Source organism: Opisthocomus hoazin, chromosome 1 (assembly GCF_030867145.1).
Source record: "Opisthocomus hoazin isolate bOpiHoa1 chromosome 1, bOpiHoa1.hap1, whole genome shotgun sequence".
NCBI lineage: Eukaryota > Metazoa > Chordata > Aves > Opisthocomiformes > Opisthocomidae > Opisthocomus > Opisthocomus hoazin.
In genome coordinates, this window is record NC_134414.1 from 4,036,723 (window position 1) to 4,053,070 (window position 16,348).

The following is a 16,348-nucleotide window of genomic DNA, read 5'->3' on the forward strand; positions in this document are numbered from 1 at the left end:
ATCCAGTCAAGGCCCCTGCCACAGGCAGGGACATCTCCAACTGGATCAGGTCGCTCAGAGCCCTGTCCAACCTGGCCTGGAATGTTCCCAGGGATGGGGCATCGACCACCTCTCTGGGCAACCTGGGCCAGGGCCTCACCACCCTCACCATAAATTAATTTCTCCTCATATCCAGTCTAAATCTCCCCTCTTTTAGTTCAAAACCGTTCCCCTTGTCCTATGCTACAGGCCCTGCTGAAACGTTTGTCCCCAGCCCCCTTTAAGCACTGGAAAGCTGCCTTCTCTTCCCCAGGCTGAGCAGCCCCAGCTCTCCCACCCTTTCCTCCCAGCAGAGGGGTTCCAGCCCTCGCATCATTGCTGGGGCCTCCTCTGGCCCTGCTCCCACAGCTCCAGCTCTGTCCTGTGCTGAGGGCTCCAGAGCTGGACGCAGGACTCCCGGGGGGTCTCAGCAGAGCGGGGCAGAGGGGCAGAATCCCCTCCCTCACCCCGTGCCCACGCTGCTGGGGATGCAGCCCGGGGCACGGTTGGCCTTCGGGGCTGCCAGCGCACACTGCCGGGTCCTGGCCAGCTTCTCATCCCCCAGCACCCCAAGTCCTTCTCAGCAGGGCTGCCACCCCACCGAGGGACAACACAGAGAGGTGATCTGTGACGCCATGGTGCCCAAAGACAGGGTTGTAGCTGCTCTGCTCATCCAGCCACACGTGAGCCAGTGGTGACAAGGACGGCTCCTGCTCCACAGCTAGGCAGCTGCAGGTACAAATGGGATCAGATCAAGCAGGAGAAACTCAGGGCTGGAACCAGGAGATTTGGGACAGCGAGAGGAGGGACGCAGGTCACTGGGAGCAGAGAGGAGACACAGCGCGGTGTAAAAATTCAACTGTGCGAGCCCAGGAAACGCTGTGCTGCTCCTCACCCTGCTCCGAAACCAGCCCTGCCTTCCCACCAGCTTCCACCTCACCCCTCGCGCCGAATTCCCTTTGGCAAGCCAGGAGAGGAGAGCACCCGTTCGGATCCTGCCGGTGTTTGTGCCGGGTTCCGTGCAGATCCCCCTCCGCAGCGCAGACGTGGAGCCACCCCCCGACCCTGCCCAGCGTGCCCCCCCCCTTCAGCCCCACCGCCCCTACCCTGCGCGAGATCTTCATCTTCTTGGTGCAGCCGTAGAAGAGGTCTTCAAGGGAGAGGCAGAGATCCCGCACGACCGGGGGGTCTTGCTTCACCGCTCCTCGTCCTCGCAGCCCTCCGAAGGGCAGGGTCAACTCCGAGCCATCCTCAGCAAAGAACTCTGCAGGAGCGAGCAGAGGTGGGCTGAGGGGGGTCACCACGCTCGCATCAGAGGTCTAGGGGGGTCCCTTGGGGTCTCCTCATCATGGAAGCTGAGCGCCCTAAATCTGCCACCCAGAAACCTGCTTCTGCCTGGGACCACCTTCCCCCTCCAGCTGAAGAGTTTTCCTCCGGGAGCGTTTTTATCTTGCTCACGCCTTTACGGCAGCCTCGCCAACCCAACCCCTCTTTTTGCCGCAAATCCTCGAAGAAAAGGGGCCCAACGGTCGCTGGGGAGAGCTGACGGCCTGAACACGCGCCCCTCGGGCCTCTCACCCGCCTGGGACCGAGGGAAGTCAGGATCTAACCTCCAGGCAGCGGGGGACCAGCAGCCCCAGAGGGACCTGAGAGTAGCTGGGGCAGGGAAACATCTCCTAAAGCTTAAAGCTCAGAGGTGGTGGTGGCCACAGCCCCACACAGAGGGGGAGCCTGGGCCACCCCCCGGAGCCCCCCACCTACCCGCAAAGGGGTTGTCTCCACCAAAGAACTCCTTGAAGACTTTGTCCGGGTTGTTGTGAAACACGTAGCCAGTGCTCCAGAGGTTTTCACCGCCACACTCCAAGGGGATGCCGCCTTTGAGCCCCTCTTCTCCAAACTTGTCGTAGACGCCTTTCTTCGTGGCTTAGGGAAGGAGGAGGAGTTGGGAATGGCCATGAGAGGGGAGAGCCTGAGATCTCTCGGAAGAGGAAACCAAAAGAATCGCCAGGATCTTCTCTGCTCAGCTGTCCAAGAAGGAGTAGCGCTGGCGAGAGGCCGGCGGCTGCTTCCCGAGCCGCGGCCCAACACGGCGGCAAAGGCCGAGTCCTCCGGGAAGAGGAGGTGGAAGCCGTAGGTTTCGGGCTCTGATTTTTAATTTGCTTGGTTGGTGTCCCCTCAGCGGGACCTGAAGCCCGGCGGCCGACCACGGGGAGCTGAGCGAGCGTTGTGTCCTGCGAGGGCAGGTCCCCGCTGAGACTCACCGCTCCGGTGACCAACAAGCTGATGTTGGCTCTCCAGAAGCTCCATTTCTCAGATTTATTCGTATGAACTTTCTCTGTTTAACCTTCTTTTGTACTTCTGGAGTGAACACAAAGCATCCCGGTGTGAGACGGCTCCTTGGGTGGAGCAGAGCGGGAGTTTGCCGTCCCAGCGGCGAGCAGTGACCTGTTGCCTCCCCGCTGTGAAGACGAGCTCCCTCCCTGGTGGCCTTTCAAAAATCCTTGGTGGGAAGCGTAATTCTCCGCTTCTCGAGGAACGCGTGTGCCCGAGCTGCTCCTGTAAATATGGGCCAAGGGTACTGCAACGTCCTGACGTGTGTACAAAAGGGTTTTACTACAAATATGTAACTTTTTTTCTATCCTAAATTATTTTTGTACATTTTTATGTCAGGTACCTTTTGGGTAACGGACTTTGGTACAAACCAAGCTAAGTTATTTTTGTACTGCTCTCCAGTCTTTGCCTTTCAATAAAATTCCCCCGGTTTCTTGCTGGCTGCTGCAAGGTGCCCCGAGCCGGTGGGCACCGGGCGGACGGGACCCCTTCCCCTGGAGAAACTCCTTCCCCCGGGGACGGCGCAGGTCCGCGGCCGGGCAGGGGGCACGCGGGAAGCTCGCCGCGTTGCAGACAGATGATGGCCGGATAGCGCAGCCGGCGCGGAACGAGTCGGACCTCGGAGGCGAGCGGGTGCTCCGAATTCAAGCTCCTTTTCACACCATGCTTTGAATTCAGGATTTAAAGAACGGAAGTGGCAGCATCCCTGTTTCCTCCCGCCTCTGCAGGGTTGGTTTTTCACAGGGGAAATCCTGAATGCGTCACTCGCTGCTGACGACTCGCCCGTGCTGCGTTAGACCCCGGTGGGGAAAATCTCTTGGGCCCTGCCTTGGGCCTCATCTGGAGTACTGTGTCCAGTTCTGGGCTCCCCAGTTCAAGAAAGATGAGGAGCTACTGGAGAGAGTCCAGCGGAGGGCTACGAGGATGAGGAGGGGACTGGAGCATCTCTGCTACAAGGAGAGGCTGAGGGAGCTGGGCTTGTTCAGCCTGGAGAAGAGAAGGCTGCGAGGGGACCTTAGAAATGCCGATAAATCTCTTCAAGGTGGGTGTCAGGAGGACGGGGCCAAGCTCTTTCCAGTGGTGCCCAGCGACAGGACAAGGGGCAACGGGCACAAACTGAAGCCGAGGAAGTTCCAGCTGAAGACGAGGAAGAACTTCTTCCCTCTGAGGGTGACGGAGCCCTGGCCCAGGCTGCCCAGAGGGGCTGTGGAGTCTCCTTCTCTGGAGATATTCAAGACCCGCCTGGTCAAGGTCCTCTACAACCTACTGTAGGTGACCCTGCTTCGGCAGGGGGTTGGACTGGGTGACCCACAGAGGTCCCTTCCAACCCCAAACATTCTGTGATTCGGTGCCCGCACGCTGCCGCAGAGCTCGGAGCCTCCCGCCAGCCGCCCGAAGCGGGGCCATCAGCGCGGCCCTGTGACTCCCGGCGAGGGCAGCTGGGTCGTGAACACGGTCACGGAGGAGGTGATGATGTCGACAGCTGAGTTGCATCTGAGGTATGAGATCAACAGCTTCTTCCCCTTGCGTTTGGGTCAGCGGTGGAGCATGGGCCAGGAAAACGAGCCGGCAGCGAGCCGGAGAGGGGAGTTGGCGCCGGACGAGCTGCCTGGAGCCCGATGGATGCAGCAAAGGCAGCGTCAAACCAGCTCAGAATCGCTCTTGCGTGCGGGCGGGCAAGAGCCGAGGCTTTCTGCACAGCGAGGGGGACGTGCGGGCTGCCGGGAGCGCGTCGCGTGGCGGGGGGTGCCTGTAGTGCAGGATGGCTCCCGGGGACAGACGGGGCGAGTTTTAAGAAAACGGAGAAGAGGCATTTCTTGAATCTCCGAATCATTAAGGCTGGAAAAGACCTCCAAGATCATCAAGTCCAACTGCCAACCCAACCCCACCATGTCTGCTCAACCATGTCCCCAAGGGCCACATCCACATGGTGTTTGAACCCCTCCAGGGTTGGGGACTCCACCATTGCCCTGGGCAGCCTGGGCCAAGGCCTGACCACTCTTGCAGGAAAGAAATTTTTCCCAATATCCAATCTGAACCTCCCCTGACGCAGCTTGAGGCCATCTCCTCTCATCCTGTCGCTGGTTCCTGGGGAGAAGAGACCAACCCCCCCTGTCCTGGGTTTGGCCAGAACAGGGTTAATTTTCACCGGACTCCAGGAAGGGGCACAGCCGGGGGGTGGGGGCTGACCCCACCTGGCCATACAGAGCCGGGTATTCCATACCATGTGCCGTCACGCGGGGTTCCGGTGGGGGGGGGGGCGGTGCGGCGGGAAGGCTCTCGCGGCTTGGGCGGGCGCAGCGCCGGTCCGGTTTCGGGAGAGCGGCTGTTGTACGGTTCGTGGTTGTGTTTTCTCCTTATTTGTATCGTTGTTGTTCCTGTTTTCCCTCTGTTTGCTGTTCTGTTAAACTGCCCTTATCCCGACCCACCAGTTTCTGCCTCTTTCCTTCCATTCTCCTCCGCACGCCGGCGGGGGGAGGGGCGGCCGCGTGGCGCTTTTGTTGCCGGCGGCAGCCGAAACCAAAACATTAAATTGGCGCCCAGACGTGGGGCGGGGATAACGGCAGGGCTGAGCAGCGGGTGTTAAAACTGCTTTCTTACATTTTGTTAAATTTTGTTATACGCATTTTTCTGTGTTAAAATAGTCGCCGGTAAAAATGTTTCTGACTTTGATCAAATATCTCTGCTACGTAAATCCTTACTTGCTGTATGTGTTTGCCGCCGTGCTGTTTGTTACCTCGGGAAAGAAGATCAGGATGATGATTTTGCTCTACCTTACGATATCGACTTATGATATGATAACATCACTGTGCATGAAATTAGTCTTGTATTTGCATGCGGCACTGCGGTCATTTCCGTACCTCGGATCCTATGTCTTAGATTTTGTTAATAATCAAACCCAGTCTGCGGGGAAAGCCGAAGGGGATACCTTCCCCCACTCTTTCGCCCCCCCTCTCTTCCTCAGGCTGGTCCTAACTGCTTTTGAGAATTTCGAGTACCCGTGGGATGCTCAGGGCAGCACTCTCCTTTTGTTCTGCCTGCTGAACGGGTTCTGGGTTTTGTTTAGGGTTAAGCAAGTCGTTAAGAACATCCTGCAGAGACCTGCCCCGGGGCTGGATAGCTGTGAGTGGCTGGGTGTGTGGGACAGCATGGGCAGATGTCTAGAGCAGTGGGCACCACCGGTGTGTTTTAAACTCACCCCTGAACAAATACAGAATCCGGATAATCTGGTAAAATATCTGAAAAAAGTGTGCTGCCACCCTGGGAACTCCAGAGAGACACAGATCACCACAATGTGCTGGGGTCTGGCCCACGCCTACCGAGCCATGTTCAACACTGTTCAGTGCCTTAAAGGGGAAAGGGGGGGAAGCGAAGCGGCAGGCGCTGCAACTGGCGCTGCCCCCCCAGCCGGCCCTGCAGCCCCTCCAGCCCAGCAGGCAGTCACAGCCCCCCAGACTGGCACCGCCGCTGCCACAGCTGCAGGGTCTGCCTCGGTTTCCCTGGCAGGCACAGCAGCTGCTCCAGCCCCAGCTCCAGCTGCAGGCAGCGTGGCTGAGCCCAATGACCAACCTGTGCCCGTAGCAGTCGCCCCTGTAAAACTAAAGAAAGACGCAAAGAGAGCAGATCGCTCTGGGAGGGATGACGATGAGCCAGGGTCATCACGGGAGATAGAGACAGAGATCATCACCCGGTCCCTGTCCCTGGGCGAGCTGCGAGACATGCGGAAAGATTTCAGCCGCCACCCAGGCGAGCACATTGCCACCTGGCTGCTGCGGTGCTGGGATAACGGGGCCAGCAGCTTGGAATTAGAGGGCAAGGAAGCCAAGCAGCTGGGATCCCTGGCCAGGGATGGGGGCATTGACAAGGCCATTGGGAAAAAGGAACAAGTCCTCAGCCTCTGGAGGAGACTTCTGTCAGGGGTGAGGGAGAGGTACCCCTTCAGTGACGATTTTGTATGCTATCCTGGCAAGTGGACCAATATGGAAAGGGGTATTCAGTACTTGAGGGAATTAGCTGTGCGGGAGCTGGTTTACTGTGACACAGACGATGAGCAGGTACCCACAGACCCAGATGAACTCCAGTGCTCACAATCCATGTGGAGGAAGTTTGTGCGGAGCGCACCCTCCTCGCATGCCAACTCACTGGCAGTTGTAAACTGGAAAGGTAAAGACGCACCAACAGTGGACGAGGTGGCTGTCAGACTCCGCCAATATGAGGAAAGTCTCTCTTCCTCCCTTGTCTCAGCTGTAAATAAATTGTCCCAGAAGGTCCAGCGACTCGAACAGAGTATGTCCTACTCCCCACCTGTACGGGCCAGTGTCTCAGCTATTAGGGGCAAGCGTTTCTCTGCTCAGGAGAGGGAATACAGAGGCTATACACCCCGAGGCACCCTGTGGTTTTACCTGCGTGACCACGGAGAGGACATGAGGAAGTGGGATGGAAAACCCACCTCAAGTCTAGAGGCCCGAGTACGTGAGTTGCGAGGTAAAACAATCACAAAAGGGGACTCTGTTAGGAAAAATGCCGCTCCAGTTTCCAAAAGCCAGCTCTCCAGACCAGGTAGACAGTTTGACCTTGATTCCGATCCTCTGGAGGGGACCTCCAAGTCATTTTTACAGCAGGTGAGCAGCAATTTCTCTGACGAGGATTAGAGGGGCCCTGCCTCCAGCCAGGTGGAGGAAAGGGACAACCGTGTCTATTGGACGGTGTGGATTCGGTGGCCTGGCACGTCAGATCCACAAGAGTATAAAGCTCTAGTGGACACTGGTGCACAGTGTACTTTAATGCCATCAGAGTTCAAAGGGTCAGAGTCCATTTGCATTTCGGGAGTGACAGGGGGGTCCCAAGAGCTGAGTCTACTGGAGGCTGAAGTGAGCCTCACTGGGCAGGACTGGCAGAAGCACCCCATTGTAACTGGCCCCGAGGCTCCGTGCATCCTTGGCATAGACTATCTTAGGAGAGGCTATTTCAAGGACCCAAAGGGGTATCGGTGGGCTTTTGGCATAGCTGCTGTGGAGACGGAAGAAATTAAACAGCTGTCCATTTTGCCTGGTCTCTCGGAGGATCCTTCCATTGTGGGGTTGCTGAGGGTTGAAGAACAACGGGTACCCATCGCGACCACAACGGTGCACCGGCGACAGTATCGTACCAACCGAGACTCCCTTCTCCCCATTCATCAGCTGATCCGCCAGCTGGAGAGTCAAGGAGTGATCAGCAAAACTCGCTCACCCTTTAATAGTCCCGTATGGCCAGTGAGAAAATCTACTGGAGAGTGGAGACTGACAATAGACTACCGTGGCCTGAATGAAGTCACACCACCGCTGAGTGCTGCTGTGCCAGACATGCTAGAACTTCAATATCAGCTGGAGTCAAAGGCAGCCAAGTGGTACGCTACAATTGACATCGCTAATGCATTCTTCTCCATCCCTTTGGCAGCAGAGTGCAGGCCACAGTTTGCTTTCACCTGGAGGGGCATCCAGTACACCTGGAATCGACTGCCCCAGGGGTGGAAACACAGTCCCACCATTTGCCATGGACTAATCCAGACTGCACTGGAAAAGGGTGAAGCCCCAGAACATCTGCAGTACATCGATGACATCATTATATGGGGCAACACAGCAGAGGAGGTTTTTGAGAAAGGGGAGAAAATAGTTCAGATCCTTCTGAAAGCCGGTTTCGCCATTAAGCGAAGTAAAGTAAAGGGACCTGCGCAAGAGATCCAGTTTTTGGGAATAAAATGGCAGGATGGGCGCCGTCAAATCCCAATGGATGTCATCAACAAAATAGCAGCTATGTCTCCACCAACCAGCAAAAAGGAAGCACAGGCCTTCCTGGGTGTTGTGGGTTTTTGGAGGATGCACATCCCAAATTACAGCCAGATCGTGAGTCCTCTGTACCACGTGACCCGGAAGAAGAATGATTTTGAATGGGGCCCTGAGCAACGACAGGCATTTGAACAGATTAAACGGGAGATAGTTCATGCCGTAGCCCTTGGTCCAGTCCGGTCAGGGCAAGATGTCAAAAACGTGCTCTACACCGCAGCCGGGGAGAATGGCCCAACCTGGAGTCTCTGGCAGAAAGCACCAGGGGAGACTCGAGGTCGACCCCTGGGGTTCTGGAGCCGGGGATACAAAGGATCTGAGGCCCGCTATACTCCCACTGAAAAAGAGATTCTGGCAGCATATGAAGGCGTTCGAGCTGCTTCAGAAGTGGTCGGCACTGAAGCACAGCTCCTCCTAGCTCCACGATTGCCGGTCCTGGGCTGGATGTTCAAAGAGAGGGTCCCTTCTACGCATCATGCCACCGATGCTACGTGGAGTAAGTGGGTCGCTCTGATCACCCAGCGCGCCCGAATGGGAAACCCCAGTCGCCCAGGAATTCTGGAGGTCATCATGGACTGGCCAGAAGGCAAAGATTTTGGAGCATCGCCAGAGGAGGAGGTGACACGTGCTGAAGAGGCCCCACTGTATAACCAGCTGCCAGAAGATAAGAAACAGTATGCCCTGTTCACGGATGGGTCCTGTCGCATTGTGGGGAAGCAGCGGAGGTGGAAGGCTGCTGTATGGAGCCCTACACGACAAGTCGCGGAAACTGCCGAGGGAGAAGGTGAGTCCAGCCAGTTTGCAGAGGTGAAAGCCATCCAGCTGGCTTTAGACATTGCCAGTCGAGAGAAGTGGCCAGTGCTCTATCTTTACACTGACTCTTGGATGGTGGCCAATGCCTTGTGGGGGTGGCTGCAGCAATGGAAGAAGAACAACTGGCAGCGCAGAGGCAAACCTATCTGGGCTGCCCCATTGTGGCAAGATATTGCTGCCCGGCTAGAGCAGTTGCCTGTAAAAGTCCGTCATGTGGACGCCCACGTCCCTAAGAGTCGGGCCACTGAAGAACATCAAAACAACCACCAGGTAGATCAGGCTGCTAAGATTGAAGTGGCTCAGGTGGATCTGGACTGGCAACATAAGGGTGAACTCTTTATAGCTCGGTGGGCCCATGACACCTCGGGCCACCAAGGAAGAGACGCGACATACAGATGGGCTCGTGACCGAGGGGTGGACTTGACCATGGACACTATTGCACAGGTTATCCATGAATGTGAGACATGCGCTGCAATCAAGCAAGCTAAGCGGGTAAAGCCTCAGTGGTATGGAGGACGATGGCTAAAATATAAATATGGGGAGGCTTGGCAGATTGACTACATCACACTGCCACAAACCCGCCAAGGCAAGCGCTATGTGCTCACAATGGTGGAGGCCACCACCGGATGGCTGGAAACCTACCCTGTGCCCCATGCCACCGCCCGGAATACCATCCTGGGCCTGGAAAAACAAGTCCTGTGGCGACATGGCACTCCCGAAAGAATCGAGTCGGACAACGGGACTCATTTTCGCAACAGCCTCATAGACACCTGGGCCAAAGAACACGGTATTGAGTGGGTGTATCACATCCCCTACCATGCACCAGCCTCTGGAAAGATCGAACGTTACAATGGGCTGCTAAAAACCACTTTGAGGGCAATGGGGGGTGGGACTTTCAAAAATTGGGATACCCATTTAGCAAAGGCCACCTGGTTGGTTAACACCAGAGGGTCCACCAACCGGGCTGGTCCTGCCCAGTCAAAACCTCAGCGCCCCGTAGAAGGGGATAAAGTCCCTGTAGTGCACATGCGGAACATGTTAGGGAAGACGGTTTGGGTTAGTCCTGCCTCGGGCAAAGGCAAGCCCGTCCGCGGGATTGCTTTTGCTCAAGGACCTGGGTGTACCTGGTGGGTAATGCGGAAGGATGGGGAAGTCCGATGTGTACCTCATGGGGATTTAATTTTGGGCGAGAATAGTCCATAAATAAATTGTATAAAGTTAATTGTTAAATAACCCTGTCACTGTCTGTTATCACTGTTATAATTGTTATATTTTGTACCAGTAGTAGCATAGTAAGAACCGTCCAGATTAAAGAAGGATGGACTTTTTCGATGAAAACCTAGCAGAGCACAGCAATGATGGAACTGGACCTGGTTTTCAACAACTGGCATCCAGCAACTTCATCAAGATCAACATCTCCTGCAGACTGTGGGCACGGGCTGCACCAGATACATCAGCCGTGAGCTCCGGATGCAGCAAGTGACCGCCCATCACCACACATCACCTCCCCTGCCACGGAAGACCATTACGACAGATGGAGCCCGAAGTCATGGATTAAATGAACTCAACGGACACTTTAGAGTGATGATCCATAGACTAAGGGAATGATATCTGGAGACAGGAGAAGTGGTGGTGATCGACCGGACAATGGGGGACCTGGGCATGACGTAGATGGTATGGAATAAGGGGTGGATAATGTCCTGGGTTTGGCCAGAACAGGGTTAATTTTCACCGGACTCCAGGAAGGGGCACAGCCGGGGGGTGGGGGCTGACCCCACCTGGCCATACAGAGCCGGGTATTCCATACCATGTGCCGTCACGCGGGGTTCCGGTGGGGGGGGGCGGTGCGGCGGGAAGGCTCTCGCGGCTTGGGCGGGCGCAGCGCCGGTCCGGTTTCGGGAGAGCGGCTGTTGTACGGTTCGTGGTTGTGTTTTCTCCTTATTTGTATCGTTGTTGTTCCTGTTTTCCCTCTGTTTGCTGTTCTGTTAAACTGCCCTTATCCCGACCCACCAGTTTCTGCCTCTTTCCTTCCATTCTCCTCCGCACGCCGGCGGGGGGAGGGGCGGCCGCGTGGCGCTTTTGTTGCCGGCGGCAGCCGAAACCAAAACACCCCCTCACTACACCCTCCTGTCAGGGAGCTGTAGAGAGCGAGAAGGTCTCCCCTCAGCCTCCTCTTCTCCAGACTGAGCAGCCCCATCTCCCTCAGCCGCTCCCCATCAGACTTGTTCTCCAGACCCCTCCCCAGCCTCGCTGCCCTTCTCTGGACACGCTCCAGCCCCTCAATGTCCTTCCTGGAGTGAGGGGCCCAAAACTGAACACAGCACTCGAGGTGCGGCCTCACCAGTGCTGTGTCCAGGGGCACGATCCCCTCCCAGGATTACGGCTGCGGGGTCCATGCCGGGGTCGAAGGGCTCCGACCTGCCCCGCTCTGCCACCAAACCATCATCGCAAAGCCCTGGGCACTCGTTGCCTGCGCCGCGCCCTTCCCAGCACGTGTTTAGCCTAAAAATCCGCACCCGTGGGTGCTGGAGGTCGGGGCAGGACCCCCCCTCCCAACCCGAGCCCTGTGGGGGAGCGGAGGGTTGGAAACACAGCAGCCCCGTCACGAGTGCTGGGTGGCCCCACCGTCACCGTCTCAAATGCCAGCGGGGGAACTGGGTTTGGCTGTCACCCGACGCCCGCGGCCGCTGGAATGTCCTCCCGCGCGCGATATAAGGCGAGGGCCAAGGCGCCGGCAGCCGGGCGATGGCTGCGCGGCGAGGGGCGTGAGGCAGAGGACGCGGTGCCGAGGTCCCACGGTGCGGCCCCGGGGAGGTCACGGCGGGGGAGAGGCTTTCACCCAGCTCCTCTGTTTTGCCCTGGGTGGGACTGGACGGGGTGGGGGGGGACATCGGTGAACCCCGTGCCGAGCGAGGACGCCCCGAGCCTCGGCTTCCCCCGGGCTGCGGGCGAGGAAATGGGAAATTTGGCTTTCGGGGTTGTCCGAAGTTGTCCCACAGCCATCGCGTCCCTAAACCGGGCTCCCCCTTTTTCCTCCCAGCGCCCACCCCACCACGATGGTGGGTCTGAAGCCCCCCGAGGTGCCCCCGACAGCCGCCGTGAAGTTCTTCAGCGCGGGGACGGCCGGCTGCATCGCCGACCTCGTCACCTTCCCCCTGGACACCGCCAAGGTGCGGCTGCAGGTACGATCCCCACCTCCGGCCCCCCGCAGCGGTGGGGTGACCCCCACCCCAACCCCCCCCTCACCCCATTTCTGCATCCCGCAGATCCAGGGCGAGGTGCGGATACCCCGCGGCGCCGGCACCGTGCAGTACCGGGGCGTTTTGGGGACGCTGAGCACCATGGTGAGGACGGAGGGACCCCGCAGCCTGTACAGCGGGCTGGCGGCCGGCCTGCAGCGCCAGATGAGCTTCGCCTCCATCCGCATCGGGCTCTACGACTCCGTCAAGCAGCTCTACACCCCCAAGGGTGCCGAGAGTGAGTGGCCAGCGGGGGGGGTCGGGACCCTGTCCCCAAAGCAACGACCCTCTCCCGGGGGAGGGGGTCCCCAAACTGCTCACCCCCCAGGGGTCCCGACGGGGTGGGGGGTTCCTGGGTGTGCTGGTGGACAACAGGTTGACCATGAGCCAGCAGCGTGCCCTGGCTGCCAAGAAGGCCGATGGGATCCTGGGGTGCATCAGGAGGAGTGTGGGCAGCGGGGCGAGGGAGGTTCTCCTCCCCCTCTGCTCTGCCCTGGTGAGGCCCCATCTGCAGTGCTGTGTCCAGTGCTGGGTTCCCCAGTTCAAGAAAGATGAGGAGCTACTGGAGAGAGTCCAGCGGAGGGCTACGAGGATGGTGAGGGGACTGGAGCATCTGTCCTACGAGGAGAGGCTGAGGGAGCTGGGCTTGTTCAGCCTGGAGAAGAGAAGGCTGCGAGGGGACCTTAGAAATGCCTACAAATATCTGCATGGTGGGGGTCAGGAGGATGGGGCCAGACTCTTTCCAGTGGTGCCCAGCGACAGGACAAGGGGCAACGGGCACAAACTGAAGCCGAGGAAGTTCCAGCTGAACCCGAGGAAGAACTTCTTCCCTCTGAGGGTGATGGAGCCCTGGCCCAGGCTGCCCAGAGGGGCTGGGGAGTCTCCTTCTCTGGAGATATTCAAGACCCGGCTGGATGCGGTGCTGTGCACCCTGCTCTGGGTGACCCTGCTCTGGCAGGGGGTTGGGCTGGGGGATCCCCAGGGGTCCCTGCCAACCCCGACCATCCTGTGATTCTGGGATTCCCAGCGCCTGCCCTCTCCAGGCGCAGGGCTGGGGGCGCGGGTGCTGGCGGGCTGCACCACGGGCGCGGTGGCGGTGACGTGCGCCCAACCCACCGACGTGGTCAAGGTGCGGTTCCAGGCCAACGGGGCGCTGCCGGCGGGCGCCCGGCGGTACAGCGGGACGGTGGACGCCTACTGCACCATCGCCAGGGAGGAGGGCGTCCGCGGGCTGTGGCGAGGTAGGGACGGAGGAGAACTGGGACGGGGACTGGGAAGGGGTGGGAATGGGGACACCCACCTGGGATGCCACCACCCTCCTGCACAGGGACGCTGCCCAACATCGCCCGCAACGCCATCATCAACTGCGGCGAGCTCGTCACCTACGACCTCGTTAAGGACGCGCTGCTGCGGGCGCAGCTGATGACAGGTGAGGACGGCGCTGGGGAGGGGACACACAGCCGGGCGCCGTCCCCCTCCCCACGACGCTCAGCTCTGCCCTGCAGACAACGTCCCCTGCCATTTCGTGGCCGCCTTCGGCGCCGGCTTCTGCGCCACGCTGGTGGCGTCGCCGGTGGACGTGGTGAAGACGCGGTACATGAATGCCGGCCCCGGGCAGTACCGCAACGTGCTCAGCTGCCTCCTCGCCCTGCTGATGCAGGACGGCCTCGCCGGCTTCTACAAGGGGTGAGCTGGGGGACGTCGTGCTGACACCGACGCCGCGCTTCACCCCGCGGCATCGCCCGGCGCTCCCCGGCCATCCCGACGCCGGCGGCTGCTCTTCCCGGCGCAGGTTCGTCCCCTCCTTCCTGCGGCTCGGCTCCTGGAACATCGTGATGTTCGTCTCCTACGAGCAGCTGCAGCGCGCCGCGGTGCTGGCACAGTCCTGACCCGCCCCGGCCCCTCTCGTCAGCGTTGGCGAGACGCAAGAGTAAATTACATTAATTGGCGAAGCGGTGGGAGAGCAGCGATGGCCAACGCCCCCAGCCCGACGGAGACTCCGGAGAGCGAGCGATGAGACGGACGGAGAAACGACGAGAAGGTTTCCGGAGAGAAGTTTAAGGTGGAAAAAAAGGAAAAAAAAATACAGGTTTTTTTTTTCCAGCTGGGAAGAGCAGCGCTTCCCGGCAGCGGTGGGACCGAGCCGGGTGACGTGGTCATTCCTGCAATTCCTTCCAATAAACCGCCCCTATGGGGTGCGAGCGCAGCAGGGCTCCTTGCTTTGCTTCAGGGGGGGATTTTATTTTGATCTCCCGATAGAAAAAGGCAAATCCGAAAGCAAAAGAGGCGCTCGAAGTCTTCCCAGGGTGTGGCGGAGAGGGTTTCCAAGTAGGATGAAATACGGCCACAACCACTGCCCCGGGGGGGGACGCTGCTCCCTCCGTGCCCTCAGCTCGGTTTCACCCCGCGGCGATGCCACAAAATCCAGATTTTCTCCCGTTCTCTTCCTGAAAAGGCTACAGGGTGGAGGGGGTTGAAAAAAAACAGGATTTCTGCCCACATTCCTGCAGCTCAGCTCCTGGAATGCCGTGATGTTTGTCACCTATGAGTTGGTGACACGGGGCCCGACGGCCACTGGCAGGAGCGCAGCGAGGGTTTGAGTAAATCCTGCGGTCTTTTTTTTTCCCTGGTTTTGTCCTTGCCCTCACGTCCCTGCATAGTCACCCCCGAACCACAGTCTTGTTCAACTTCTTCGTCAATGACCTGGATGAAGAGTTAGAGTGGACCCTCAGCCAGTTTGCTGATGACACCAAACTGGGAGGAGTGGTGGATGCACCGGCAGGCTGTGTTGCCATCCAGCGAGACCTGGACAGGTTGGAGAGTTGGGCACAGAGGAACCTGATGAGGTTCAACAAGGGCAAGGGCAGGGTCCTGCACCTGGGGAGGAACAACCCCAGGCACCAGTAAAGGCTTGGGGTGGACCTGCTGGAGAGCAGCTTTGGGGAGAGGGACTGGGAGTGCTGGTGGACGACAGGGTGACCATGAGCCAGCAGCGTGCCCTGGGTGCCAAGAAGGCCAATGGGATCCTGGGGTGCATGAGGAGGAGTGTGGGCAGCAGGGCGAGGTAGGTTCTCCTCCCCCTCTGCTCTGCCCTGGTGAGGCCCCATCTGCAGTGCTGTGTCCAGTTCTGGGCTCCCCAGTTCAAGAAAGATGAGGAGCTGCTGGAGAGAGTCCAGCGGAGGGCTACGAGGATGAGGAGGGGACTGGAGCATCTCTCCTACAAGGAGAGGCTGAGGGAGCTGGGCTTGTTCAGCCTGGAGAAGAGAAGGCTGAGAGGGGACCTTAGAAATGCCGATAAATCTCTTCAGGGTGGGTGTCAGGAGGACGGGGCCAGACTCTTTGCAGTGGTGCCCAGCGACAGGACAAGGGGCAACGGGCACAAACTGAAGCCGAGGAAGTTCCAGCTGAAGATGAGGAAGAACTTCTTCCCTCTGAGGGTGATGGAGCCCTGGCCCAGGCTGCCCAGAGGGGCTGGGGAGTCTCCTTCTCTGGAGATATTCCAACCCCGGCTGGATGTGGTGCTGTGCAGCCTGCTCTGGGTGACCCTGCTTCAGCAGGGGGTTGGGCTGGGGGATCCCCAGAGGGCCCTGCCAACCCCACCATGCTGGGATTCTGTGAACCGTCGCTGCTCCCATGCAGGAGTGGAGCTGGGAGTACTGCAACCCCCCCCCCCCCCCCCCAAAATCCTCCAGCCCCCCGTCTGGGGTGGCAGGGATGGAGCAGACTCCTCGCTGAGGCCCAGGAGAAACAGGGTGCATTTCACGGTGCTGGGTGCCGGGAACCCCCTCTACCTGCTCCCAGGGCTTTATTGGAGGGAGGGCGGAGGCCGTCGCTCCCTAGGACAGGAGAGCGCTTCTCAGGAGCGTCTTCTTCTCCGGCGTGAGCTTCTTGGGAAAGCAGATGTTGAAGTAGATGAGGAGGTCACCTCTGCGCCGGGGGTCCTGGAGCAGCGGCATCCCCTCCCCCGGCACCACTTTGCAGTACGTGGGGCTGCGAAGGGAAGGACGGGGCTGGGAGGAGCCGCGGGACCCAGCTCCCCGACCGCAGAGCCCCCCCATCCCCGCACGCTTCCCAGCGGGTTTCTCAGGGCGAGGTTGCTCCTCCAGCTCCAAGCGGAGGCCTGCC

At 59.1% G+C, this 16,348-nt stretch overlaps 1 protein-coding gene across 4 annotated transcripts; it reads left to right on the forward strand.

Moving 5' to 3' along the window:
* Nucleotides 1–1,629: 1,629 nt before the first annotated feature.
* LOC142360660 (putative mitochondrial transporter UCP3) lies at nt 1,630–14,429 on the forward strand. 4 transcript variants are annotated; one of them, XM_075415191.1, is made up of 7 exons: nt 1,631–3,848; nt 12,025–12,166; nt 12,251–12,461; nt 13,267–13,464; nt 13,551–13,652; nt 13,729–13,909; nt 14,016–14,199. In XM_075415191.1, exons 1-7 carry the CDS (start codon nt 3,820–3,822, stop codon nt 14,110–14,112), a joined length of 960 nt encoding a protein of 319 aa, XP_075271306.1. In that variant the 5' UTR covers nt 1,631–3,819; the 3' UTR covers nt 14,113–14,199. The 4 variants fall into 4 exon arrangements, with proteins under 4 accessions (XP_075271285.1, XP_075271306.1, XP_075271304.1 ...); XM_075415170.1 differs by having other exon boundaries at nt 1,630–3,848; nt 12,025–12,154; nt 13,551–13,909; nt 14,016–14,429; XM_075415179.1 differs by lacking the exon at nt 1,631–3,848 and adding an exon at nt 11,154–11,782 and having other exon boundaries at nt 13,551–13,909; nt 14,016–14,429.
* Nucleotides 14,430–16,348: the final 1,919 nt, after the last annotated feature.